Source organism: Oryctolagus cuniculus, chromosome 6, assembly GCF_964237555.1.
Source record: "Oryctolagus cuniculus chromosome 6, mOryCun1.1, whole genome shotgun sequence".
Lineage (NCBI taxonomy): Eukaryota > Metazoa > Chordata > Mammalia > Lagomorpha > Leporidae > Oryctolagus > Oryctolagus cuniculus.
Window position 1 is genome coordinate 34,981,476 of NC_091437.1, and position 26,892 is coordinate 35,008,367.

General features: G+C 41.6%; 1 protein-coding gene across 1 annotated transcript in view; it reads right to left on the reverse strand.

The window, feature by feature from the left end:
- Positions 1 to 13,851, reverse strand: part of DPYSL3 (dihydropyrimidinase like 3) — a 120,277-nt gene extending 106,426 nt beyond the window's left edge. The window contains exon 1 of the mRNA XM_002710291.5: positions 13,326 to 13,851. Coding sequence (XP_002710337.1) covers positions 13,326 to 13,706 — 381 coding nt within the window. The 5' untranslated portion in view covers positions 13,707 to 13,851. The remainder of the gene's footprint in view (positions 1 to 13,325) is intronic.
- Positions 13,852 to 26,892: the final 13,041 nt, after the last annotated feature.

Here is a 26,892-nt window from a genome sequence, read left to right on the forward strand (position 1 = left end):
ATACATTTAAATTTTTAAGAGTTAAAAAAATGAAAAACAAAAACCATCCAGAATGTTCAGGAATGGTGTGACAACTACCAAAGGTGTAATATGTCCACACAGGAACACCAGGAGGAGGGGAAGGGAAGGAACAGAAGTGCTACTTGAAGAGATCATGACTGAGAATTTCCTCATATTAATGTCAGACACCAAGCTGCAGATCTGGGAGGACAGCTGCTCTGAGCAGTGCAAGCAGGACGCAGGCCAAAAAACCACACGTCACATCACAGCAAACTCCCGAAAGTCAAAAATGAAGAGAACGATCTTGGCTCAAGCTACAGCAAAGACACACCAGCCCCCAGAAGAACAACGTGAGAGTCACTCAGACCTCCGCTCAGAAACCAGCAGAGAGGAGGGAAATAGCCCTAAAGGTCCTCCTTCAAAAGTGAAGGGGAGGCTCAGACGGATAAAAATTGAGGGAACTGATTTCCAGCAGACCAGCCTTGCAAGAAAACAATGCTTCAAAGAGAAGGAAAATTATACAGGTCAGACACTCAGATCTAAAGGAAGAAAGGAGGGACCCCAGAGAATGAGCAAGCAAGGAAAAAATTAAAAAATTATTTTTCTTCTTAGTAGAGCTAAGAGATAATAGCTTATTCAAATTATAATGGTAACCATGCACTTGGTTATGTATGCTTATGTACATATATTCATATATGTAACTGAAATGAAAACAATAATATAAGGAAAGGGAGGGAACAATCAAGAATATTATGTTGTGGATATAGTATTGCACTACTCATGAAGTGGTGAACTGTTCTTTGAAAGTGAACTTTAATTGGTTTTAAATATACATTGCAAACTTTATGGCAACCACTGAAAAAGTAAAAACAGAAGTGAAATTGATATACCAATAAAGCAGAAAAGCTGAAGTCATACAAAATGTTAAATTCAAAAACAACAGAAAACAAGAAAAGGTATGGAACGCAAAAATAAGAACAAAGACAAGGACAACAAATAAAATAAGCAAGCAAATATGGTAGGTATTAATCCAATTATAATAACTTCAAATGCCAATGCCCTAAAGATACCATTTAAGATACAATGTTTTAGAATGGATCAAAAACCAAGATCCAACCGTATGTTGACAATAGAAACCCACCTTAAATATAAAGATACAAATAGATAAAAAGGAAAGGAAAGGAGAAAGATATACCCTGCTAGTATCAACCAAAAAAGCACAAGTGGCTTTATGAATTTTTTTTTTTTTTTTTTTTATTTTTGACAGGCAGAGTGGACAGTGAGAGAGAGACAGAGAGAAAGGTCTTCCTTTGCCGTTGGTTCACCCTCCAATGGCCGCCGCTGCAGCCGGCGCACCGCGCTGATCCGATGGCAGGAGCCAGGAGCCAGGTGCTTTTCCTGGTCTCCCATGAGGTGCAGGGCCCAAGCACCTGGGCCATCCTTCACTGCACTCCCTGGCCATAGCAGAGAGCTGGCCTGGAAGAGGGGCAACCGGGACAGAATCCGGCGCCCCGACCGGGACTAGAACCCGGTGTGCCGGCGCCGCAAGGTGGAGGATTAGCCTATTGAGCCACGGCGCCGGCCGGCTTTATGAATTTCATATAGAACAGGTTTCAGAGCAAGGAAAGTTCCTGAGGATAAAAAGGGTATAGCATAATGGCAACGGATCACTACTCTAAGCCAATGTACCAATCCTCAGCGTGGATGTGCCTAACATAAGCATCAAAAAACGAGGCAAAAACTGATGGAACTCCACTGATAGGTTAACCCTCTATTCTAGTTGGAGACTTTAAGACTTCTGTATTAGAAATGGACAGATTTCAGATAGAAAATCCTTAAGGGCATCATTGAACTGAACAGTACTCTAAATCAAAGGGATATAATGAGCATTTACATCAACACTACCCAGCAACATCAGATTACATGTCCCTCTGAGACTCATAAGGAGGACTCACCAAGACAGGCCACATTCTGGGCCATAAAACACATCCTAACACATTTAAAAGAACAGAAATCATACAATGCCTACTGTCACAAGAATGAAATCATACTGGAAATCAATAATAGAATGACATCTAGGAAACCCCAAAATACTTTGGAGATTAAACAACACAATTTGTTTTTTAATTTGAGAGACAGAGATCCTATGCACTGGTCATTCCCAGAATGCCTGCGACAGCTGTGGCTGGGCCAAGTTAAAGTCAGGAGGCAGGAACCCAAGCCAGATCTCCCACTGAGTGGCAGGGCCTCAACGTTTTGAGCCGTCACCTACTGCTTCCAAGGGTGTGCACTGGCAGGAGGCTGGGCTCTAGAATGGAGCCAGAACTCAAACCCAAGCACTCTATTACAGGATTTAGGCTTCCTGACTGGCATTTTAATCTGTAGGCCAAATACCTACCCCAATACAGTTTTAGAGAGCACATGGATCAAGGGATAAATCTCAAAAATCTTAAAAATATTTTTAACCAAATGAAAATGAAAATAAAACCTATCAAAATTTGTGTGATACAACTAAAGCAGTGTTTAGAGAGGATTCTAGAGCACTTAATGCACAAATTAGAAAAAAAGAAAGATTTAAAATCAGATATCTAAACTTCTACTTTAGACAACTTAGAATGAAAAGAGCAAATCCAAACTGAACAGAAGAAACAATTCCTTGTTTTAATAATAAATAAATGTATTTTAATAATAAAAATTAGAATAGAAATCAGTGAAATTGAAAACAGGAAATAAAGAAAATCAACAAAACCAAAAGTTGGTTCTTTTAAAAGATCAATAAAATTAACAAGCATCTAGCCAGGCTAACAAAGAAAAAAGGAGAAAAAAGCAGATTACTAATAACAGAAGTAAAAGAGAAACATAATTACAGACTTCTTGGATACTAAAAGAATAATAAACAAATATTATGAATAACTCTATACCCACAAATTTGATATCACACAAGAAATGGAACAATTCCTGGAAAGACAAACATTGCCAAAACCCACACTAGAAGAAATCAAAAATAAAAATAGGTAGGTCTACATTTATTAAGGAAACTGAATGGGCAATTCATAATCCAAAACAGAAAGCACCAGGCCCAAATGAGTTCACTGTGAATTCTACCTAACACTTAACAAAGAAATTATACCAATTCTTTACAATCTCTTCCAGAAACAGAAGCAGTGGAAATGCTTCTTAACTATTCTATGAGGTCAGCATTGCCATAATACCAAAAGCAGACACAGATAGTACAAAAAAAGCAAATTATACAACAATATTTCTTATAAACATAAATGCAGAAGTGCTCAACAACTCAAAGCCAACAATGTATAAAAAGTAGTGTTACTACAAGTGAGTGGGATTAAGTCCAAATATGCAAGACTAGTTCAACATCCAAAAGAAAATTAATCTACTCCATCACACCTATACGCTAAAAAAGAAAAGTCACACAATCACATGAACAATAACGAAATGTTGGAAAATCCAACACACACTCATAATAAAAGCTCACCAAATCAGGAATAGAGGGAAACATCCTCACCCCGATAAACAGCAAGTACAATACACGTACAGCTAACATCCGTCATACTTAAAGACGAGAAATTGAAGATTTTCCTGCTAAAATCAGAAATGAGGCAAGGAAGCACCTTTTTAACATGCTTTTAAACATCATACTGAAGTCCTAACTAATGCAATTACACAAGGAAAGGAAATAAAAGAAATACAGATTGGGAAGGAAGAAGTAAACCTTCTCTTTTAGCAAATGACATGATCATCTTTTAGGAAAACCTGAAGGGGAAAAATAAATTTCTTGGAACTAGTTAGTGATTATAGCCAGGAACTTATTAGTGATTATATCAAGTTGCAGAAAACATGATTAACATTAAAAAGTTTATTATTTTCTTACTTATCAGCACTGAACAAGTTGAATTTGAAATTAAAGAACATTACCATTTTCACTGGCACTCCAAAAATGAAATACTTAGGTAGAAACCTAACAAAATATGTACAAAATCTATGTGAAGAAAGTAGAAAACTCCTATGAAAGATAGCATAGAAGAACCAAATCTATGAAGACATATTCCATGCTTATAAACAGGACAATTCAATATTCTTCCCAACTTGATCTACAGATTCAAAGGAAGATCTAAAATCAGTAAAATGGGGCCGGCGTTGTGGCATAGCAGGTAAAGCCTCCCCCTGCAGTGCCGACATCCCATGTGGGCACTGGTTCAAATCCTGGCTGCTCAACTTCTGATCCAGCTCTCGCTATGACCTGGGAAAGCAGTGGAAGATGGCTGAAGTCCATAGACCCCCGCACTCACGGGAGAGACCCAGAAGAAGCTCCAGGCTCCTGGCTTCAGATTGCCATAGTTCCCTGGCCATTGCAGCCATTTGAAGAGTGAACCAATGGATGGAAGACCTCTCTCTCTCTGCCTCCACCTCTGCCACTCTTTAACTCTGCCCTACAAATAAATAAATCAATCTTTAAAAAAAATAAAATCAGTAATCTAAACTTCTACTTTAGGTAACAGAATAACAAGAACAAATCAAATTCAAAGTGAGCAGAAGAAAAGATTTCTTTTTCTAATAATAAATACATTTATTTTAACAATAAAAATTAGAGTATAAATCAATGAAATTGCAAACAGGGAATAAACAGAGAAAATTAATGAAATTCCAATCAAAATTCCACTAAGTTATTTTGTGGATATCAATAAACTGATCCTAAGTTTATATGAAAGGCAAAAGACCAAGAAGAGTTAACTCAACATTGAAGGGAAAGATCTAAGTCAAAGACCTGACACTACGCAACTTCAGGACTTAGTACAAAGCTATAGGAATCAAGAAGTGTGGTGCTGGCAAAAGAAGAGACAAACAGATAAATGGACAGAAGAGTGAGCCCAGAGATAGACAACATACACTCATTTGATTTTAGCAAATGCAATACAATGGAGCAAAGATGGTCTTTCCAAGGTATTGTGCATACTAAATATTTCCATGCAAAAATTAAATCTAAATACAGAAAATATGCTCTTCACAAAAATTATCTTCAAATAGATCATAGACAAAAATATGAAATGTGAAATTATAAAACTCCTAGCAGATCACATGGACGATAATGTTGGTATCATGGTATGATGATCATTTCTTTCATTTGCTTTTTTATTATTTACATAAGGTGAACAAATTTCATGTATTTCATATACACAGATTGAGCATAATGATACTTCTCACCCACCCTCCCTCTCACCCACTATCTTACCCTCCCTCCTCCTCCCTTTCTTATCCTTTCTTTTAATTTTTAAAATAACATACTTTCAGTCTATTTAATAATCATACAATTAATCTTCCACTAAGTAAAGAATTTAACATACAGTAAGAAGAAAAAAACACTGTTCCTCAAGAGTAGAGACAATAATCAATTCTCAAAATGATAATTTTTAAAATACAACATCAAAAGCAAAATCCACAAAAGAAATAAATGATAAATTAGAGTTAAAATTAAAAACGTATGCTCTGTGAAGACAATGTCAAGAAAATGATAAACACCATGGTGAGAGAAAAAAACGTAAAATACACAAATGTGATGAAGGACTGTTGTCCAAAATGTGCGAAGAATTCTTAAAGCTCAGCAATTAAAAAAAAAAAAAAAAACCACAAATAAATGGGCCACTTTACCAAAGATGACATTCAGATGGCAAGTAAGCATATAAAAAATTTTAATTTCCTATGTCCCTAGGGAATTACAAATAAAAATGACAGTGAGATATCACTATATACCCATTAGAATGCAGAACACTGACAACATCCAATGGGGGTAAGAATGTGGAGCAATAGGACTGTCATTTGTTGCTGCTGGGAATACAAATTGGTATACCACTTTGGAAGACAACTTAGTGCTTACAAAACTAAACATACTCTTATTATGATCCAGCAATTGTGCTCCTTGACATTTAGCCAAATGGCCTGAAAACTTGTGTTCACACAGAACCTGCATATAGAGATTCACAGCAGCTTTATTTGTAATTGCCAAAACTTAGATGTGCTTCAGTAGGTACAGGAATAAATAACTACAGTACAACCAATGAAATATTATTCAGTACTAGAAAGGAAATATGCTCTCAAGCCATGAAAAGACGTGGAGGAATCTGTATGAAAAAGCTAAATACTGCATGGCTCCAACATTATGACAACCTGGAGAAGACAAAACTATGAGACAACAAAAAGGACAGTGGTTGACAGCACATGGGTGGGGAGGGAGGGATGAATAGGAACAGCACAGATCGGTGGTCTTAGGGCAGTGAGTCTTCTGCAAGAAACCGCATGGCAGATCCATGTCATCACTGCTTGTCCGAACCCACAGAATGCACAACACCGAGAGTGAACCCTACCATAAGCTGATGCTGCCGGGTTCCCGTGCTGTGCCAGTGTAGCCCCATGGACTTACCCAATGTCCCCTGCTGGGGTGAGACGCTGCGAGTGAGGGAGGTTGTGCCCACACAGAGGCACAGGAGTGTGAGAACTCTGCACTTCCCATTTAACTTTGCTGTGAACCTAACACTGCTCTCCACATCAAAGCTTAGTAGCCTCTTTTCCAAGAGCTGACCTACTACTTTCGGGATGCTGTAACAAAACACCACACACTAAGGGGCTTAGAAACAACAGAGATCTGTGTCCTAGAGTTCTGGAGGCTGAGAAGGCCGGTGTTGGTGGAGGTCTACTTCCTGGCTGACAGCTCCTGGCTGTGTTCTCACGTGGAAGAAGAGGCTATGCAGCTTTCTAGAACCTCCTCTGGGAAGCATCAGTCCCACCCCTGAGGCCTCCACCTCGAAGACCCACTCCCCGCCTGAACAGCCCCCCTCCTAATACTGTCACCTTGGGAGTCAGGCTTTCAATGCACGAATTAGGGGAGCCACAAACATTCAGACCACTGCAAGTGGTAAAAATGGTTTGAAGACAGAAATACTCTATTTTCTCAATTATTTTGAAAAACATTACACATGTCTCGCACAGACATACACACACACACACACACACACAAAGATAAGAAGCAAATACATTATCTGGTTAGTGGAAATTTTCTCTCAAAGATTATGAGGAAAGATAGTTTATGTTTTCCTGTTGTTTATCTGTATGCTTTGTCTTTATACCTCCAACATTTGTTTCTGATTGTACATCTACATAACTGGAGTTTAATAATATTTTTCTAATAAACAACTTACAGGTGAAGGGAGATATAGACTAATTATCATGTTTATGGTGTTCTTTTAGCCACACCCAGAGACACCCCACATATTTATTTATTAAGTGAGGGCTTGGGGCACCATCCATTACCTACTCTAAAGATTCATCAAGAGCCTTCAATAATTTTGAACCTTTCTCCTAGAAAGTGTTCAATAAAAGGGCATATATCCCTGAAGAACTCAGACTAACAACAAACCTATTAATGAATCATTAACAAACTATATTAATAAAAATACAATTATTTTTATATTATTTTTACAATTATTTTTATATTAACAAACTATATTAATGAATATAATATTGGGACTGACCGTTATATCATTGGTTTACATATAGACCATAAGTTTCCAAGCATTCATCCTACTGGTTAGCCAAGACAGGCCACTGGTATTAAGGGGGAAAAAAAGATCAAGATTTATATTTGAATTTTTATGACATATCTTTTTATAGTTTATGCTTTTTTGCTTACATTTTATAAGGCCAGATTAAGAAAATATTTGAATATGCAATGTATATATGTCCATATATATATAATCCATAGGCACAGGCAGACACACACATATGGAATGTGATATATATTCAAAACAGTTTTGGATAGAGATGCCCAATCAAAAAAGTTTGCAGGCCATTAGCATACTGACTGGAAAGGAGGAAACCATAGCTCAGAGAGAGGGGAGGTAATTTGTCCAAGTTGCACAGCAGGTGAAAGGCTTAGGTCAGGTAGCTGAAACTGCTAATACTTTATCCAGGTTTTTTTTTTAGTTTTTTCAGACTCATCTTATTGTACTTCAATGGAGTAGACTTTTTTTTTTTAATGTTATGTGATTCCATGGTAAGAGCGCTGATATGTTTAAACATTACGTTTTCCCAGAATCTTAATTTAAAAAGTGCTTATCCACCTAAATGGACCTTCTGCCTCCTCCAGAAAATAAAAGGCTGAGTTTGCAGTCACAGAGCGCAATTTCCAGTTCCTAGTCATCTTCATCTCGGCCTCGCCGGAACACTGTTGGTAGGAATAAGCCCAGCGGAGATTAATCACAAAGAGAACCAGCCCTAGGAGTCAAGGAGAGCTCTGGCTGTCTCAAACATTACTTACAAAAGCTGTCAGCAAAACCCTGTCTCTGGGGACCATTACTTCGAGGGAACTCTGCCAATCCCAGCATTACTTACAGGGCACATTTTTATGTTGCTCACATGCTGACTGTCAAGTTGAAGCAAAGCTCAAAGACTTCAAACACTTCCAAGTTTGGGTAAGGAAGCGCACTCCCAGATTCAAGTGTGGTCTGCAAGCCAGGTAAGCAGGAGCCTTTTTTCCTAGCCTACGTACAAAGGTTGTCAGCGAGGTCTTATAAAACGCATTTACACGGCAGGCTCTGGATTTCCATGACTGGAGGGGCTTTTGTAAACCTAGAATTCTTATTTCCAGCTGTGTTCCATTTTGTAGAGTAAGACGGAGCGTGCTGACTTCTCTGAGTCACTTAATAAAATTTAGCCCAAGACAAAAAAAAAAAAAAAAAAGACAAATGAAAAATGGTAAGAAGGTAAAAGCTACATCTCATTGCTTTCAAATTCTCTCCCTCTACACACAGATCCCCTGTCAACCTTACAAAGATAACATCTTGCACAAAAGTGACCCAAATGGGAAGTCAGAAAGTAGAAAAGCTCCTGGCAGGAGGCATCAATAAACCCAAGTCATCCTTGTGTCCTGTCAGTTCTCAGTTTTCTTAGGTTGATGAAGTCCTTACAGTGTTTTTGCTCCTGGCCAACCAAATGTCATGAATATCCTCCTCCTAGGGATCTTTTCACTGCTAGCAAAAGTTGGTGTGCAGGAAAAGCATCTTAGGAAATGGTAAAAAATATTTACTTTTCTGTTAGCCTGGCTTTTCTACGCATTTAAGGTCTAAAATTATAAACAAAAAGTTGTGTGAGTTCACCATGGAAAGTTCTGGCAATATGAAAGCCTATCATGAGGAAAATCTAAACACATCATTTAACAATTTTGGAACCACAATATGAGCATCCAGTGTTACCTCAAACCTGAACTTGGCATTTGGAGTACAACCCTGAGACATTTTTACACATTTATTCTTAATAAGTTATTAAGTAAACTCATTTCTTTATGATGAGTTAACAATCTTGTATGCTAGAGACAAAGCATATTTTGATCCTTTCAAGAGTTTTCTGTTTTAAAAACGAAAATCTCTTTTGATAGCTTCACAATCAACTTGGAAGAAAAGAGATTGGTTAGCAAAAGCTTCCCTAAATCATAGGCTTGTGGCAAGACAAAGGAAGGTTTCTGAAGGTGTGGTGGGAAGCTCTACCCTCCCTCACATTCTATTAATAGATCTGCAGGTGACACAGTGGTCAGGCTGGTTGAATTAACATAAAGAAGCAACCCCACTGCCCACCCCAGTCTGGAGAGAACAAAGATAGGGGATCAGAAAAATCACAGCCTATGTTTTGGCTTCCCTTACTTATTATCCACCTGACTTGTGGCTAAGCATTGTCTCTGAGTTTCAATTTCCTTACCTGTAGAATCCTTGTCAGTAAAGGAAAAAACAAAGATATGTTCTTCATAGGCATAGAGAAAAAAAGTGGTATTTACAATCAAATCTGAAGATGTGGATGGTCTAAAACTAGAGGTAGGAGTGCTGTTTCACAGCACTAAGCTTTAAAATTATTATGATATAATAGGAAGATGAGCTAAGAGAGAGATGAATATTATAAAGTGAAGAAAAATCAAATTTTACAGTTAAGTTTTATTTCTTGACATTTTATTTTACATTCAACATTAAACCAGTGTAGAATGAGGACATCCTAGCTGAACAGCAGCTTAGGTGAAAAAGTTTTGGAAAGCTTGAGTGACAGGGAATTTACTGTGGGGATAACAGTAGGCCGCAGATTCTTAATTACTAGATATAATCTTGTACTACAGAAGCATATGTTGTGCACAAATCCAGAAAATTAAGAAGCCTAATGCACTTTGCCATAGCCCATCCCATCTGGAGCACTATTTTCAGAAAAATATTTACATGATACAGTATAAGCTGAGAAGCAAATCAGAATGGCGAGACTACAAGAGACATGTAGAGAGAATGTGATCATTGCTCTCACACAAAGGGTAGCAGAAGTTCAAGAGTAGTAGTAATAATTTCTATATTCTGAGTATTTATTATGTATAAAATAGTCATTATTACCCTCACTTTGGAGAAAAGGAGATTAAGGCACAAAGAGGCTGTTACATGCTAACAATAATATAAAGAGCAAGCTTTCTCCCCAGTAGCCCATCCCACGCTCTGAAAGAGACACTAGAGACATTGGCCAAATATTTCTAGTCCTACCGGATCATGGCAAGACGTCCACAGTGAAAATGGGTATGGACACATGATTTGCTTTGGCCAGTGAAACATGAGCATCTACCATGTTCATCACTTTAGTAAGGGAGTTTAAGAGTGAATCCTTGGAGCCAGCACTGTGGCATAGCGAGTTAAGCCACCGCCTGCAGTGCTGGCATCCCAGATGGGTGCCAGTTCAAGTTCCAGCTGCTCCATTTCCGATCCAGCTCTCTGCTATGGCCTGGGAAAGCAGTAGAAGATGGCCCAAGTCCTTGGGCCCCTGTACCTGCATGGGAGACCCATTAGAGGCTTCTGGCTCCTAGCTTCAGATCTGCACAGCTCCAGCCATTGCGGCCAATTGGGGAATGAACCAGTGGATGGAAGACCTCTTTATCTCTCTGCCTCTCCTTCTCTCTCCGTGTAACTCTGACTTGCAAATAAATAAATAAATCTTTTAAAAACAAAAAAAGAGTCTGAATCCTGGAGCCTCCATCAGGTTAGGTCTGTGAGGTACAATGATAACCAGAACCTCCTTGCTGGATCACATTGGAGCAAGAAATAGCTGTTATTGTTTGATCAAGCCACTGAGATCTGGGGCTGTTTGTTACTATGGCATAATGCAGCCTTTTCTGAGAGATACAAGAGCCCATATACTTAAAATGATTAAAATACCTCAAAATAAATAACATATTTATCTGTATCTCGCTAGAGGTCAGAACGAAGAATAATTTGGAGAAACCACAAGTGCACAGATTTGGGCTGAATTTAATTGTTTCAAGTTATTCAAAACTTGTTTCAGGAGGTGGTGAGCTCCCTGACAATGGCAGTGTTTAAGTAGACGCCGGATGATCATGTTACTTCTGTGCGGCAACACAGATGGCTTAGTTAAGGAAGTTTAACGTTTCAGACATTTATTGAGCACCTCCAATGTGCTGGTCATTCCAGCCACAAAGATAAATCCACACAATCCAAGTAAACAGCCATCAGCTACAGCTCGGAGATAACCTCTGTGGTCTCTTTAGCACTGTGATCCCACCAAACTAGAGATAATAACACGGCAGGGATGAAGCTGTCAGCAAGCCAGAGCTTACAAACAACCATGCAGCCCTAGAAATCTTGCTGATGCTTAGGTTGTATCATTATTTTTCAATTAGGAGCCAAAAGTATAGGGTTTTCAAAAGGGAGGAAAATGGGCGAATTGCTGGGTTTTAAAGAGGAACATTTTCCCTTTCTTTAGTTACCATCCTTTGATTTTGCAAACCAGGCATTTTATCTGGGGCGGTTTAGCAAAGGGAGTAGCACTGACTCAGAGCAATCCTTACTGACCTTTTCCATCACTTCTCTCACCCCTCGGAGCAGGAAGCGAACATTTCCATATGGACCGAGTCCGATCCCAAGAGGGGCAGGGTCCTTTATAGGAGACCATTCTTCAGTTCAGAGTATCAGAAGTTTCCCCTAAAAGGGCGCCTGAGCAGGGCCTAACGGAATCCCACATTCAAAGGATGGTGTGAAAATCTCAAACCAAATGAATGATTCCAGGGTCACTGACATTGTTTTGTGAATGGCACTTTTAAACAGTGCTAAATCAGTACTCTCCCTGGTGGTATAGGTGGATTACTGAAAGTTTACTTCAAATTTCCAAACATCAAAGAAAAGTAGAGAGATAGGCGGGCCTTTCAGCGGCTCCCTGCATTTTAATGGAAAAACAACTAAACCCTGGATAAGCATCCATTGTAATCGCTCTGAAGCAGACATTTCCATGTCGGGTTGTTATTCATGATGGTATTAGGACGGATGGATTCTGCAGCCATGCCCCAAGCAAGGGTGAGGACGCCTAATTACTATTGTTCCCCAACCCCCGGAGGCCGGTGGGAACTTTGAATCCTCCAGCCCTGCCCTGGCCTTGGCTCTTCTGAAACCTGGCTCTGATTTTCTACAAAACAAACACACAAATTAGGGCAAGCTGGATTTCCATGCCATCCCTGCTCTAAGTGCAGGGTGACACGAATGTCTCAAAAATACACATACAGAAGACACTGGCTTTGGCACGTGTGAGAACAGCGGGGGAACTGGCAGCTCCAGCTAGCTTAATGTGCACCCTTAATGCCCTCGTCTATTTTCAAAAATATAGCAAAATTCTCGTGGAGACAGCTGGATCCCTCCAATACCCGCTCTTGTGCCAAGCTATATACACAAATACACTCTTTGCAAACACAGATGTGAAACGCAGAGCTAGGACAGGGGCTCCACACCCAGAAGTTTCAGGGACAGCGCCGACGTTTGAAGAGTGAGAGGGGGGACCGCCCATCCTGTTCCTTCATCCGGGCTCTATCCAGATGGCCCCATTTTCCGAGCATCAGTGTGCCCTCTGTCCCGGTGACAGGGTTGAGATTTAATCCAGGACCAGAGTGGGGCCAAGACAATTGTGCCGTTGGTTACTTAGTGAGTGAGGCTGACCCAGCTGACACACCCACCAGGAACAGGAACGGATGGCCCCGGGGTGCGGCAGAGAGCAGGGGTAGGGACCAGGGCCCCAGGCTGGGGCCCCCATGCTGCCTCGAGGAGATGCTGCAACTGGGGACACGTGGGAATCCAGGGTCCGGGCTAGGAGGTCATGCTGCCCTCAGCGGAGGAAACCCTTTTCCTCATCCTGGTCCCCCAGCTCGGTGCAAAGTGAGCAGGAGAAAGTTGCGCCCGGCATGGCGGTCAGGGCTGGAGGAGGAATCAGGGCAGGCAGGGACGCGACCCAGGCCCCCTTACCTTGTCCTTGGGGCCGAGGTTCTGCAACACTTCCTTGCCGGTGGCGCTCCGGATCTCCACCCCAGCGGGCGCGGGCGACGCGGGCGCGGGCTCCAGGCTCTCCTCCCGGCCTTGGCCCCTGCGCGGGGTGTCCACCTCCACCGCGGGCCGGTTCCCCGAGCCGCGGCCGCTGCCCTGGCCGCTCCGGGGCGTCTTCGCGCCCCGCTGCCCCACGCTCAGGGCATCGAAATCCAGCGTCTTGCTCTCAAAGGCGCCCTCCACGTTACAGAACATGCCGCCGTACTTCTGCCGCGGGACCTGGTCGGTGGTGCCCGGCCGGGCCAGGTACACGGGCAGATCATCCTCGTGGGAGCTGTCCCAGCCCCTTCGGCCCGAGGCCATGGTTCCAGCGCGACGGCAGCCGGCAGGTTTTCTTCCCCGGAGGCGGAAAGGGCAGCCGCCGGCAGCGTGCGCCGAGCTACAGTGACTGGGGCGGGAGGAGGCGCCTGAGCCTTCGCGCCAGAGGCGGCAGTGCTGCTCCGATTGCTGCCTTCCGCAGCCAGCCAGCCAGCGAGCGCGGCGCACGGGCCCGGGGAGCAGCGGCGCGCTCGGTTCGCTCGCGGGACCTCACGCCCGCCCGCCCGCCCGCCAGCAGGAAACCGCCGGCCGCACCTCCTCACGCACCCACAGCCCCAGGCTGACGCGGAGGTGGTGACCACATCTAAACTTGGCGCGCGCGCACACGCACGCACACTTCCCTCGCGTGCCACAGCTCTGACTTGTTTCGCACACTTAGAGGCGATGCACGTGTCGTAGAAACGGTCACACTCGAGAACTTGACCCCCGCACGCCCATGAACTCTGTGCTACCCACACTAACTCCCAAGTTGGCCTCACACACACCAATCTCTGACCCCACTCATGCACGTGCGCGCACACACACACACACGCACTGACCCACGGGTGTTCATCTCAAAACCAAGTCCTGGTTTACAACTCACATACAAACTCAACTTACCTCAGACTCAATCCTCCCCATAGCCCCAGACAGCCTCATCTCGGCCTTTGAATTGTGGTCTCACAATTAATACCCAGCACGGCCATCTGCTTCATAATCCTGCACCCTCACATAACAGACTCTTGAATTGGCGCGCGCGCGCACACACGCACACACATACACACACACACACTTGGAAAACTTCATTATCAGTCACAAGAGCTTTTCACCAAAGCCTTCAGCTGAATCAGATAAACTCACTCTGACTTCATGCCCTAGATGTTGCTTTGGACCCACCATTAATTCGCTCATACACAATCACACAACAGATGACAGAGCTGTGCACATCTCTAGATTTTTGCCTTGCAAATTACACCCTGTCCTTATCCAGCAGTCCTCACACCCCCACTCATGCCCAGGTTTACCTCAGTCAAACCCTCCCCAAGGTTAACACACAAACCCAGGGTATCTCAAAAAGGCATAACCAAAGACTTTGCCTTCTATGTTAGCTCACAAAGTCACACACTTTCTTGTGTATACCCCTGCATTCATAACTGCATCTTCTTCCTCACATCCACCCACAGGAACCTTGACTCACACTTTGCCTTATAAACAGAGTCCACACTCTACTCCAGGGTTTGCACCCTATCTTAACACGGAACATAAACCGGGAACCTGTGGCCCCCAAATTGAACTGGGTTTCCTCTTGCAAATTCACCCATTGCTTTATTTATCCAACCAACACAAATGAAATGCCTGCCACGCTCTTCAAAAGATCCTGGAGCAGCAGTGTGAAGCAAGGCACAGGGGCCAGTCCTCCCCAAGAGTGGCTCTTCTCACCACCCATCCAGGCAGCATAGCCATTCACGACTGTCCTTTACAACTTGAATCTGCTCTACTTGCTGTGTCTCCTGCTCCTCCTAGGCTCCACGGAGGCAGCGATGTGGCCTCTTTAGGTCACCTTTACGTCTTGTGCACAGAACATCTCCAGGCACGTGGTAGGTACTCGGGAAATGCGTTTTGAGTAAACGGATGACAAGTATTACACCAGAGAGTATCTATGGAGCTCTTGCTCCATGCCAGTCACTCATGGAATTATCTGTGTCTATTAATTTCTTTAACGTGCATATGCATGTGGCAGCTTCTTCGTGCACACAGACACCATGTTTGAAGGCATCTGCACAGAATTTGACAAACTGAAACTCTGAACCCAGTTTTGGTGTGCAAAGATAGCACTGGCTACTGAAATCTCAGAGGCTGGCTTGTGACAGCCACCGAGGTCAAGGGGTAGAAGTTGGCCTGAACAACTCAGGTGAAAGACACAGGTGTTGGTTCACACAGTCATCCCTGCCCCTGGTGAGGAGAAACGTACCTGCTAAATTGCCTGCGCTCCATCCCAACTAGTTATGATGTCTCCAACTGACTTCCTCTGGGCAGCTGCTCCCTAGTAACATACGCTGCGTGGTACGGAGCCCAGAATTCTGTGCAAGAAATCAGGACTCCATCCCATTCCTTCTATCTTTGCTCATTTTGGTGGTTTCCTTTGTCTTTCCCATTGCTCTTCAGCTTTCTCCACTCGTTCCTTCATTCACATATAATCTGTTTCGTAGCCAGCACCTACCCAGGTCCCCTCCTCTGTAGAAAATATTTCTAGTAGAGGGAAACAAACAATAAATAAGAAGATCAGGGTAGAGAACCACAGAGGTATGAAGAGTTATGAAGAAAATAAGATAATTAGCTAATATTTAACATAGATTTATTAAGGTACCTCATGTGGTATCTTAATAAATCTGCAAACGAGGTACTGCTATCATTTTTATTTTATTTTATTTTTTGCTAATGGAGTCACTGAGTCTCTGAGTAAATGCCTAACTTCGGACAGAGCCAGAACTTGAAGCAAGATATTTGCAAAGAATCTAATGTTTTCTTTGAGGAAGGCACAGTGTGAGTACAGGTGCATGCTTGTATAAGCTCATGTGTGTGGGCACATGGGTGTGTACACAAGATTTTTTCGTAGTCACAGGTAAGTCCCATTGTCACAGCTGTGTTGTCTCACCACTGTGTCTGATGCAATGGATCAGTGCCCAATAATTATATTTGTTGACAAAACATCACATTTAATAGTTGACAGCTGCATATACACATATGTGTTTAATTAAGAAAGCAAAGCAACCCATTTAAGAAAAAAAGACTAAAAATGGGAATGGCTAGTCTAACTCTGGTTCTACAACCATGTGGCCTGAGGCAAGTGTCATTCTTTGTTTCCCTGACTCATCTAACAGGGTTTTTAAGGATTCCATTCCTCAGCAAGGCATTGTGTTAAGAATTTCATATGCACAGACTTAAACTTATGACCCCACAGATCTTGTATGATTATTATTCTCATTTTTTTCCAGTGGAGAAAATGAGACCTAGAGAAGTAACACTCCTCACCTAAAGTATCCCAGCTAGGACTGAGTGCTTAGACCATCATCTGCTGCCCACCCAGGCACATTAGTAGTGAGCTGGATCAAAGTGGAATAACTGGGGCTGAAACCAACGCTCCAACGTGATGCTGGCAACACAAGCAGGAGGCTTAGGATTCAAGCTGGAAGTCAAGCCTTCCATTCTCTGATTCAGATCCTCGGCTCTTTAGAGACACCTGCATGACAGAGCTCTGTCAGGAGAATGCACAGAAATTACAAATGGGAAGACAAACAGTAAGGTGTGAGTGAAAGAAAGGATTCAAAGTGCTAAGTTACTTTGGAGCAAGAGTTAACCTTAGTTAATAAAAATATAGAGAAATGCCCCACCACTCTTCTAGCAAAGGCATTAACTCTAAGAACACATGGTGATTTTGTCCTCTCTCTAGTAAGGTAGATAATATACTACTTGTGCCAACCACAAACACAGTACCAATACTATATCTATAGATACTTTAAATTAAACTGCCAAGGGAAGGGTTTATTCAGAACAACAAATTCTAAAACAAGAACAATGAAATAAAACTTTCAATTTACTCGTCACTTGCTAGGTCAAATTTGCTTTCCATGTAACTCTGCAGTAAAGCACATGCCACTTTGCATTGACTTGTGATGCAATCCCATAGCATATCTGATTATGACTTTAGGAAAATGGGTTCCAGAAGCATCTTGTATTACCTATAGATTGGTGGAAGGCAGTTGACAGCAGGCAGTGGCATGCCTGAGTCATCCCAATACAGCAGCACATAGTCTGTATTTTATGAAAAATAAATTTGACTGCATTCTTAAAAGTCAAAAATCTACTCAACAAGTCAACTTCTAATACTAAGGATTTATTTATAAGCAATTATATAGTTTATCTTGACTCAAAGTGAGCATTTAAATATCTAATCCAAACATATCCTCTGTCTTTTCTCTCCTTGAGTTGCAGGTATTTGAAACTGTGTCATCTTTATTTTTCCCCTGTTACTGGTACAGAAGTTAAAAACATCATTTTTCACCCGCAAGTGCCATACAAGAATGAGGCAATATTTGTAAAAAATTCGCCACTCTGCCTAACACACAGTAGGGACTCAATAAATATTGCTCTTGCATTTCCTCAGAGTACTGATACATTATTGATAGCACTTGGGAGTTTGCAATGAACTTGACTAAGTCCTGTGACCAACTTTGTGGGATTTTATGGAGCACAATGATACTGTAATACTGCTTGCTATAGATGTTAATAAGTTTTCCTTAGACCCTGGGAATTTTCCTGACAAGCCACTTTGAGTTTCAGCTCAATATTTGGTGACCAAAGTGTTAATTAGAAATCTAAAAACAGGTAGGTTTTTCAAATATATGTTGCAATCAGATTATAAAGTATTTTCAATAATCCTAATTGTAAATGCAAGGGAACAAAATCCCTAGGGGTTAATATGCCAGTTGGAACAGCAGAGACCCGCGTCAGAGTGCCAACATTTGCTTTTCAGTCCGATTCCTGGCTCCAACTTCCTGCCAGTGCAGACCTGAGGGATGCAGGAATGATTCAAGTAGCTGGGTCCTGGCCACTCAGGGTGGGAGACCTGAATTGAGTTCTCTGCTTCTGCCTTCAACCCTGCCCCAGCACCATCTATTACACCATCTATTATCTATTAGAGAGTGAATCAGCACTAGTGAGCTTTTTTTGTTTCTCTGTCTCTCTGCCTCTTAAGTAAATAAATGTAAAAAATAAAAACTTCCTACTCTTATATAACTATGCATATGTAAGGGGAAAGGCCTATACGAATATTTGTCAAATACTGTATTAGTGCACGATGAATCTTAGGGTCATGGGTAACTTTTAATTTCTTCCTTCATGCATTTCTCTATTTTTCAAAATTGTTATAAGTGTGAATCACTTTTATCATTGTAAAGAATGTTATTTTCAAATATGTTTCCAGGATGTTATTTATTTATTTATTTTAAAGATTTTATGTATTTATTTGAAAGGCAGAATTACAGAGGGTCAGAGAGAAAGCAGAGATGTTCTATCTGCTGGTTCACTCCTCAAATGGCCACAACTCCAGGACTGAGCTAGGCTGAAGCCAGGAACCATGAGCTTCTTCCAGGTCTCCCAGGTGGGTGGCAGGGGCCCAAGCACTTGGGCCATCTTCTGCTGCTTTCCCAGGTTCATTAGCAGGGAACTAGATTGGAAGTGGAAGAGCCCGGACTCTAGCGCTCATATGGGATGCCAGCATTGCAGGCTGTGGCCTTATCTGATATACCACAAGGCCAGGATGTTATTTTAGATGAAAATATAGGTATTGAACATGTTAAAAAGTGCTGATGGAGAATTACTAAAGCAAACTGCTGTCTCCCTACTCTATTAGAATGATCTAAAGTGGAAAATAAAAATAAAATAAAATTAGACTTTCATCAAATTGCCACCTCACACAAAGCAACTCAGCCTTTGGATAGCTGAGTAGGAAAATGATCGTTATGATGAGGGTGTGAAATGAGGGCTTACAACTGTCCTCCCAGTAAATCCTTTCCACCATGGCATTAGTTAATAGGACATGACATAATCACCTTCCTGATGGGGAGTTGTTGGTTTTCCTTCCGAATTGTGCACTCTGAGCCTCTCTCCTGAATTTTATCATGCTCAAACATTCAAACCTGATTCCAAACACAGAATTTCCTTTTCCCTTAAGTAGGAAGGAGAAAAATTTTGAAGCAGTTGCTGACCAACATGATCAAATACTCACTTCCCATGCTCTGATGCTCTTGTTTCCTGGCTGTAGGTTCACAGGTGCAATTTAATCTCCTAAATGAAAATCTCTAAGTAAAGGCCAGACAATAAGTCAAGTCATAGGATTAAATCAGGAGGAAAAAAACAGCAACAGGCCTCTAACCTGCCCAAAGTCTTTGCCAAACACAATGGTTCACAAGGTTTTAAATCATGTACTTCGTTATTTTTCCAGTTACTCTTCATGTTTATGACTTTTGTCCATTTAAGAAAGATTCTTCTTGGTTTTACATTACTGCTGTAACAACTTCATTCTGATTATATAAAACAAAATGATTCTCACTAGCATTTACTATTCAGAGATAAAAATAGCAATGATGGTTCCCTTGTTTAACTCTCTCTCCCGTCCCCTCTCCCTCCCTTCCTTCCTTCCTTGTAAATGAAAATCTGAAAGTACAGAAAAGCAGAGGGTAATTTAGCAAGCAGCCATATACTCACAGTTTGAAATGTATAAATTTTAACCTTCCACCATAGTTTTTCATATGTTTTAACTAACAAAACGAATAGAGTTCAAGTCCCTGGGTAGCCTTTACCTGTTTTCTCTCTCTCTCACTGAAAAAGAATCACTATCCTTTATTAATCACCTACATTCTTCTGGAGTCTGCCATATGTTGGAAGCTGGCCCTTTAATTTGAATTAAAACTGCTTTCTTTATCAAATAAATTACTCTTACTGTTTAATTATGTGCTTTTAAGAATTACCCTTGATCAGGGATGATTTACAGAAGTCTCTCACTCCAGGAAATATTCACATTAGATTTTCTGCCCTTAAAATAAAGAGAATCATAATTCATGAAACAGGGCAGAAAATTTTCAACTCAAACTTTTTTTTTTTTTTTTTTTTTACAGGCAGAGTGGACAGTGAGAGAGAGAGAGAGAGAGAAAGGTCTTCCTTTGCCGTTGGCTCACCCTCCAATGGCCGCCGTGCCCAGTGCGCTGCGGCCAGCGTACCACGCTGATCCTAAAGCAGGAGCCAGGTGCTTCTCCTGGTCTCCCATGGGGTGCAGGGCCCAAGCACTTGGGCCATCCTCCACTGCACTCCTGGGCCACAGCAGAGAGCTGACCTGGAAGAGGAGCAACCAGGACAGAATCCGGCACCCCAACCAGGACTAGAACCCTGTGTGCCGGCGCCGCTAGGCGGAGGATTAGCCTAGTGAGCCATGGCGACAGCCTCAACTCAAACTTTAAGGGAAAACTGTATATATTCAGAATCAACCAGTATTGACTGTATTAGATTTGAAAACTATCTATTTTCCTCCTAATGGGAATATTTTTGGTTTTATGACAGCACGAACCCAACACAAAAATTATGCTTAACATTTCACAAGATAACTTTAACTTTAGTATTGCCTTAAGTCTGAACTATGTAATGCACAAAGAAGATGATAGTTGGAAAAGAGAGGTTTCTTTCATTCCAGAAAGGATCTTACTGGCTCCGTAAGACTAGAGCCTGGGACCAGTGTTGTGGCCACAAAGGTGTGACAGAGCACTAGTTCAAATCTGGGAGCTCTGCTTCCCATCAGCCTCCCTGCTAATGTGCCTGGGAGATAGCATATGATAGCCCAAGTACTTGAACCCTGGCCAACCACGTGGGAAACGGGTTGGCTTTGGCTTTGCCCAGCCCCAGCTGTTGCAGCCATTGAGGGAATGAACCAGCAGATGGAAGCTATATCTCTCGCTCTCTCTTTCTCTCTTCATCCTCTCTCTCCTCGTTCTCTCTGTCATGCTGCCTTTCAAATAAATAAACAAAAAAGAAATAACAACAAAAAAGTCTGCAGGACATCCTTGCCTCAACCGAAGCAGCCAGTAGGGAAGGGTATGAATGACAGATAAGAACATATATGGGAGAAAAACTGGAAACATGGTGAATAATTTTTTCACTGAGAATGTTACAGTTGTGCATAGATTCAGAATACATAAACGCTTGGGTAATGCCTTCTCAGCCAGTGCTTTTGTCTGAGTTATTTTCTATGTTAGTGAGTAAATTCTTGTCTCAGCAGCTCCCTGGAATGACTTATTCCCCCAGATCTTTCATAATTAAGATGAATGGATAGGAAACAGGATCCCATAAATGTTCCAAGCTTTCAGAATAATTTATATTGGAAACATGAAGAAAAGTATCTGCAGACAATTAGTCCAATCACAGTGCCCCAACTTCCATGTCTTCTTAAGAAATAGCAGAGTATTTACGTAGAATTTGATATGACTGAAAGAAGCGTAAGGTTTGAAGTTAGAAATCTGGACCACAATTCTGGGTTCTTCGCCGGCTGAGTGAAGTGGGGAATTTCAAAAGCGATGTCTGTTTGCTCATCCATAAGCTGGAGATAAAAAACTGTGTGGCTGAAAAATAAATCAGAGATTTCATGCAAAGATATAATTGTTCTCTACAAATGTTATTGTCTTATTTTCTTCAGTTACTGGCCTCAACTTCTTTTGTTGTGCAACAGGGAAATGAAAACCCTCATTAAATTAATGCTATCTGGAATTTTTGTTCTTTAGCACTGGAACTGCGTGTGGTATTCAGCTAAAGATTACCAGTTAATCTTAGGCATGACCAAAACGAAAACTAAATCTTGGGAAATCAAAATCAGATTACTTTCTGTTCCAACTCTAAAGCCTTTCTCTATTGAAGATATCCTAGACCAAAAATATAGCATATATGAAATGTACTATATAAAAATACACTGTGGGGCCAACACTGTGGTGTAGTGCTAGCACTCCTTATGGTCACTGGTTCGAGACCCGGCCGTTCCACTTCTGATCCAGCTCTCTGCTACAACCTGGGAAAGCAGTGGAAGATGGCCCAAGTCCTTGGGCCCCTGCACCCACCTGGGAGATCTGGAAGAAGCTCCTGGCTCCTGGCTTCGGATTGGCACAGTTCCGGCCATTGTGGCCACCTGGGGAGTGAGCCAGCAGATGAAAGGCCTCTCTCTCTTCTGCCTCTGTAACTCTGCCTTTCGAGTAAATAAATAAATCTTTAAAAAAGATTTAAAAATACACTGAAATGAGAACATATAGACAAATACTTACAAACATTAATATTTTAGCAGAGCTCATGTTAAATTTACTCACTTTAGACTGTTTTATCTCACAATTTATTTAATAATTCTTAACATTGTCTCAGAACTAGGCTGTTTTAACATTTAAAGTACAACAGACACTTGCCACATTGTGTATTACTTATCAAAAATATTCAATGTTACCATATACTCCAAATATAAAGTACAAAATTATTAGTTATATCAGAAAGGAATTTGGGAATACAAAAGTTACATCTGGGGTGGGCTTTTGGTATAGTGGTTAAGATGCTGCTTGGGGCCGGCGCCGCGGCACTAGGCTAATCCTCCACCTAGCGGCGCCGGCACACCGGGTTCTAGTCCCGGTCGGGGCGCCGGATTCTGTCCCGGTTGCCCCTCTTCCAGGCCAGCTCTCTGCTGTGGCCAGGGAGTGTAGTGGAGGATGGCCCAGGTGCTTGGGCCCTGCACCCCATGGGAGACCAGGAAAAGCACCTGGCTCCTGGCTCCTGCCATCGGATCAGCGCGGTGCGCCGGCCGCAGCGCGCTGGCCGCGGCGGCCATTGGAGGGTGAACCAACGGCAAAGGAAGACCTTTCTCTCTGTCTCTCTCTCACTGTCCACTCTGCCTGTCAAAAAAAAAAAAAAAAAAAAAAAAAAGATGCTGCTTGGCTGTCTTCTCCCCATATCAGAGTGTCTGGTTTAGAGTCCCAGCGCCATACCTGATTTCAGCTTCCTGCTAGTGTATACCCTAGAAGGCCGAAGGTGATGGCTCGAGTGACTTAGCCCCTGTCACCCATGTGGTGTACCTGGGTTGTGTTTCCCACTCCTGGCTTCAGCCCTGTCCTAGCAACATCATTGCAGATACCTGGGGAGTGAACCAACTCTCTCTTTATCTGTATCTTTCTGTCTCTCAAATAAATAAATAACTTTTGAAAAAGAAGTTTCATCTATAAAAATGTATAGTGGAGTCTTTTTCAGTAAGACTTGTTTCCAGGACTTAATAGAGCTTGTTAAGTTGGACTGACTAATCAAAAATTCTTAATAGCACACATTTACTGAATATATGTTAGAATTTCAGTGCAAAATCTGAGGTCAAATACCATGCAAAAATTGTTATGGTTTAGCTGGGGAAGTCTTTTATTTTAAATAAGATCATCTCTTCATTTTAATTTTAACTGAAAATTAATTCTCAAACTGAAAAAAAGAGGGATGTAGGAGAAGGAGAGGATTTATAAAATGTGAATAATATTGTGGTAAGGCTAGTGAATGTAGATGTTGGCATTGCCGTTGTACAAATGAAATAAGGATATAATATTGTTATCTGGATTATTCATTGTTATGGATATAATTTTTGACATTGCTTGGCAAGTTCATTTTTATTTATTTAGAAATTCAATAATCAGTCCTTAAAATGTAATCATAAATCATATAATGAAGATTAATTTCACTATTTGGCTTCTTACAAACAGTAATTTTTACATCTGGATCCTGAGAAGGAAAAGACTTAAAGCAAATTCCCCATGGAGAGGGCAGACCTCATTTGATTAGAAATATGGGGGGGGGGGGAGCTTCTACAAGTTCATAGAAAATGTAATTAAAATATGTTTAGTTTGGTGAAAACATATCTTGAAGTCTATGCATTATTTTTTCACAATATGAATTTTCCATGGACTTTTTGAATCCCTCACAAATACTTTCCAAAATTCTAGTATGCCTGATAATATAGAAATCAAGTTTGTGGGTTTCTTTTACCTTTGAAGACATTGGGGAATGTCCAAGAACCTTGTGGGAAATTTGTGCTTATACTGAATTGTGAACATTTGAATTAACTTTATCTATTTTTGTACTGAGAGATCAGTTCTAGGTTTTGTCCTTAAATAATCCAAATGCTGAAGAGACCATATCTGAGCCATGTCAAATCTCCCTCAACTAAGAGAGGATGAAGGGAACTGTCTGTTTAATCAATTTAATTCATCGCGTATTAAGTCAGCATGTATTTTTGTGCAAGTATTATTCAAGATGTGTGGGAGTTTATGGGTGCAATAGACAAGACAAATATTCAAATGTAAGGCTGACTAGACTACAGAAAGTGTGACTACAAGGGGAAAAGAGAGCTACAGATCAGGAAAGTCTGACAGCAAGCAGCATGTGGGACTAGAGGAGACCAGCTTTGACAGAGGAAGATGGGTGACGTCATCCCCGGTTGTGTGTGCAGTGCTAGAACATGGAACAATCTTGGCTGGTTGCAGAGCACCACACTTGTTGTAGTAATGAATGAGGCCAGGAAGATTGGCCAGGGCTCAAAGGTGATGATCGGGGATCCCAAGTAAAAGGTGAGACATTTTCCTCTTTTGAGTAGGAAATTATACACTGGATCTTACCTATTTGGCAATGCTAACTTCAAACATATACCATGAGTTACTGTAACAACCAGTTGCATCCCTACTCTCTTCACATTGTTGTCTGTAATCATTTTTAGGACCTGTGTGCTGTATCTTGAGATTCATCGCTTTTGTAAATACAAATTCTTCTGGCAGTAATGACACCTCTAACTATCATCATGTACATGTTCTGTGCCTTGCTGAGTGCATTTGGCAGGTTAAGAGAATGTTGGAACGTTAGATCTCAAAGTGCAGTGCAAGGAGTATTTGCAAAGACGTTTAACAGTAGGAGGCGGACATTCCCCAGGCAGTGGAAGAGTTCCCAGAGGAAGCTGTGTCTAAGATGAGAGTGGATCCCTTCTTATTCAGTCACAGATGGAGAGCAGTTGTTGGAAAGCCATGATTCAATAATAGAACAGAAAGCTTAGAGCCAGGACTCATGAAAAATGAGCACATTTCTGTGTTCCTGGGTTTCGCAGTGAAGGGTATGAAGTATATAATTAATTTGAACAGACACGTGAAGTAAAGCTTTCATATTCTCTGATGAGCATGTATTCATTTTCCAGTGTGGAGTATCAAGCATAGTAGCCTGAATGAATGAAAATTTATGATCTCACATTTTCCATGGACCAGAAACTTTGGTACAGGTTAGCTGAGTCCTCTGCTCATGGCGTCACCAAACTTTATCACCATGTCAGACAGGACTGGGATCGCTTCTCATCCTTTGGGTCTTCTCCCAGGCTCAATTGTTGGTGACAGAATTCAGTTCCTTGCAGGTGCAAGCCTATTGGCAACCCTCTTGTTGGCTATCAAGGACCAAGGACCACTCCGGTGCTAGACCCACCAGCATCTTCATGCCAGAATGAGCCCCATCCTAGGCGCCTCACAATGTGGCTGCTTGCTGCTAGAAAAGAAACCGGCTGCTTGCTGCTAGAAAAGAAACCTGCTGCTTCGAATCTCACTTCTTTTCAGGATTCACCTGATTAGGTCAGGCCCACAGAGGATAATCTCACAAATTGAAAATCAGTTGATTAAGGACCTTAATGACATTCATAAAATCCTTTCAGAACAGCACTTAAATTAATGTTCAAGTTAATAATAAGGATAGGTCCCTGGGACTCTTGGGATCCATCTTAGAATTCTGTTTGCCACAAAGAAACATGCCAGGATCTGTAAAGATTCCCTATTGATACTGTGGGGCAGGGGAGAGACAGAGAGGGGGTGAGAGGGAGAGAGGGAGAGAATCTTCCATCTGCGTGTTCATTCCTCCAATGGCCACAACAGCCAGGTCAAAGCCATGAGCCAGAAACTCCATCCTGGTCTCCCACATGGGTGACAGCAATCTGAGTACCTGGGCCATCTTCTGGGGCCTTCCTAGGTACATTAGCAGGAAGCTGGATCAGAAGTAGAGCAGCTGAGACTTGAACCAGCATTCTAATATGAGATGCTAATGTCACAAATGCCAGTTTAAATGGCTTTACCACAATGCCAGCCCCTGGCTGATTTCTTACATGGCTGTATAGTCCACTCCACAGCTTAGCACTTTCTACTCAAGAAGTTAGTATCAAAATATCTGCTGTTTATGCTACTTGACAAAACTACATGGTTATGATGCTGACCATATGATTCAAATATAGATTTTGATAAAAAATATTCTACTGTACAATATTCAGAGATAGAACAAATGCCAAAATAATGTGATGGTGCTTAATGATATGCAGTGAAATATAGATTGAACTGAAGAAAATTCTACAGTTTTGGTTGAGTTGAATTCCTTGAAAGTCCTTGTGGAAACGAAGCATTAGGAGATCAGGTTTTAGTTCATGCACTATCAATTACTAGTAGGGAGCTCTAAAGCAAGCCACTTCAATCCTCTGGACACTTTGCACAGTGCAATAGCAAACCTAATAGACTTATCTATTTTGTGAAGTTACCGTAAGGATTAAAGTTGTGGGACTGTATATAAT